This window comes from Protobothrops mucrosquamatus, unplaced genomic scaffold, assembly GCF_001527695.2.
Source record: "Protobothrops mucrosquamatus isolate PMUCROS unplaced genomic scaffold, P.Mucros_1.0 scaffold7182, whole genome shotgun sequence".
Taxonomy (NCBI): Eukaryota; Metazoa; Chordata; class Lepidosauria; order Squamata; family Viperidae; genus Protobothrops; species Protobothrops mucrosquamatus.
This window is the reverse complement of record NW_015392987.1, coordinates 1-2,046: the sequence shown is the minus strand read 5'-3', so window position 1 is coordinate 2,046 and position 2,046 is coordinate 1. Positions and strand designations below refer to the sequence as shown.

Genomic DNA, 2,046 nt, shown 5'->3' with positions numbered 1-2,046 from the left:
GCTTGGACTGAACCCTGATGAAGACTTTTCCTTCAACACAGCCCAGGATGGAGCCCTACAAGCTCAGTTAGGGTTGAACACTCAGCAAAATAAAGTTGCCTTTAAAGATCTTCTGTAAACCATGATTAAAGTTTGGGCTTGTAATTTTTTGTTATATCTTCCCTGACTACATTCTACATTCTTTCTGACTTTCTGCATTCTTTGTTTGGGAACAGATAAACCCTACAGGAGGACTCGAGGTTTCTTCACTCTTCCACTTTCGGGCTTTCCAGAGCTTGATAATTTCCAAACCTAAATCCTGCTCTCCATGAACATCACATGGAGATGAGTTCTTATGGAATCGGCACCCTCTTCCCTCTCAGTGATTCTGGCAGGGGAATGTCCCGCGTGGCTCAGCTCCAAAAGAGGAAGGGAAGGGAGGAGGCCACCAATTCAACAACCCCTTAGGGATCTGGCATAATGGAAGCAGCCTCAGGGTTGGGATTAGCCCTAGGACGTCCTTCCCAAAACCATCAAGTTTACTTTTGAGAGAAGATCTAGCTCCCATTCTTACATCTGGGGGGTCTTTTTCCAAGATGCAAAAGTCCACTGCAGCCGGTCACGGATCTCCTTGGTCTTGGTCCCATAAACCATGGGGTTGAGCATGGAAGGGACCAGCAAGTAGATGTTGGCCAGGAATAATGGAAGAATTTATTTGCATCCACATTGAAAAGAAAGATCAAAATACACAATATTTGTTAATTTCACACAGCACTATAATGAGTTGGCCAGTCTGCCTTGGACCTACAGTTTCCTGCTTCGCGTGCCCATAGCCATCAGCACCCGCACACGGATCTCCTTGGTCTTGGCCCCATAAACCATGGGGTTGAGCATGGAAGGGACCAGCAAGTAGAAATTGGCCAGGAAGATGTGGACACTGTGGGGGATGCTGTGCCCAAAGCGGTGAGAAAGGAAGGAGAAAAGTCCAGGGATGTACAGAATGAAGATGACTCCCATGTGGGCCCCACAAGTGCCCAGGGCTTTGTGACGAGCCTCCAGTGATGGCAGGCGGAACACGGTCCGCAGGATCCGTCCATAGGAGGCGAAGATGAAGGTCAGGTCTCCACCGACAATGAGGAGGGACACAGCCAACCCGTAGAGATTGTTGGGAGCGGTGTTCCCACAAGCTAGTTTTACTAGAGCCATATGCTCACAATAAGTATGAGAGATATTTCGGGAGTGGCAGAATCTCAGCCTCAGCAAAAGTAAAGGAAAGGGTAAGATGATTACAAAAGCCCGGATAGCAATGGCTGCTCCGAATTTGACCACCGTCCTTGGGGTCAACAGGGTTGTGTAGCTGAGTGGGTAGCAGATGGCCACATATCGGTCATAGGCCATGGCGGTGAGCGTCCCAGATTCCATAGCGGAGAGGGCGTGGACCGTGAACATCTGCACCAGGCAGGCAGCGAAGGTGATCTCTTGGGCCTTGGTCCAGAAGATGGCCAGCATCTTGGGCAGGACACAGGTGGGCATGGCCATGTCGGTGAGGGCCAGGATGGAGAGGAAGAGGTACATGGGCTGGTGCAGGCTGGATTCTGTCCAGATGACCCAGAGCAGGGTGGCGTTGCCCAAGAGGGTCACGGCGTAGATGAAGCAGAAGGGGATGGACAGCCAGGCCTGGACACTCTCCAGTCCCGGAAGACCCAGGAGGAGGAAGGAGGCGGGAGGAGCCTGGCCACTGAGGTTGGAAGGAGCTAATAAGAGAGGAAGAAAAAGCAATTCTCAGAGAGAGTTTTGCTCATAGCCTTTGTCTCTCTTTCACTTGTGGAATAAACAGGATCCTAAGTGTGAAAAACGGTCAGACGTCACTTTTTTTCAAAGGACCCCCACTTTTGGCTCCTTCACCAAATCCTTGTTCTGCTTATTTAATTGTAAACTTTATTGGCCGACCGTCTCACCACAAGGTAACTCTGTGGTTACTACTCACCCTGCATTTTTTCACGCTCTTGGACTAGTCTGTGAATAAGAAATGGGAAAAGCTCCACTTACTGCCTGCAGGGAGAGAAA

General features: G+C 49.9%; 2 protein-coding genes across 2 annotated transcripts in view; both read right to left on the bottom strand.

The window, feature by feature from the left end:
• Positions 1–633, bottom strand: part of LOC107300469 (olfactory receptor 52K1-like) — a 5,878-nt gene extending 5,245 nt beyond the window's left edge. The window contains exon 1 of the mRNA XM_015829795.1: positions 554–633. Within this exon, the coding sequence (XP_015685281.1) occupies positions 554–633 (80 nt within the window). The remainder of the gene's footprint in view (positions 1–553) is intronic.
• A 150-nt stretch (positions 634–783) lies between these two features.
• Positions 784–1,760, bottom strand: LOC107300468 (olfactory receptor 52D1-like; the record flags this gene model as incomplete). The annotated part of the gene is made up of 1 exon (XM_015829793.1): positions 784–1,760. A coding segment is annotated over one exon (977 nt), but the record flags the coding sequence as incomplete, so codon positions are not given.
• Between the last annotated feature and the right edge of the window lie 286 nt (positions 1,761–2,046).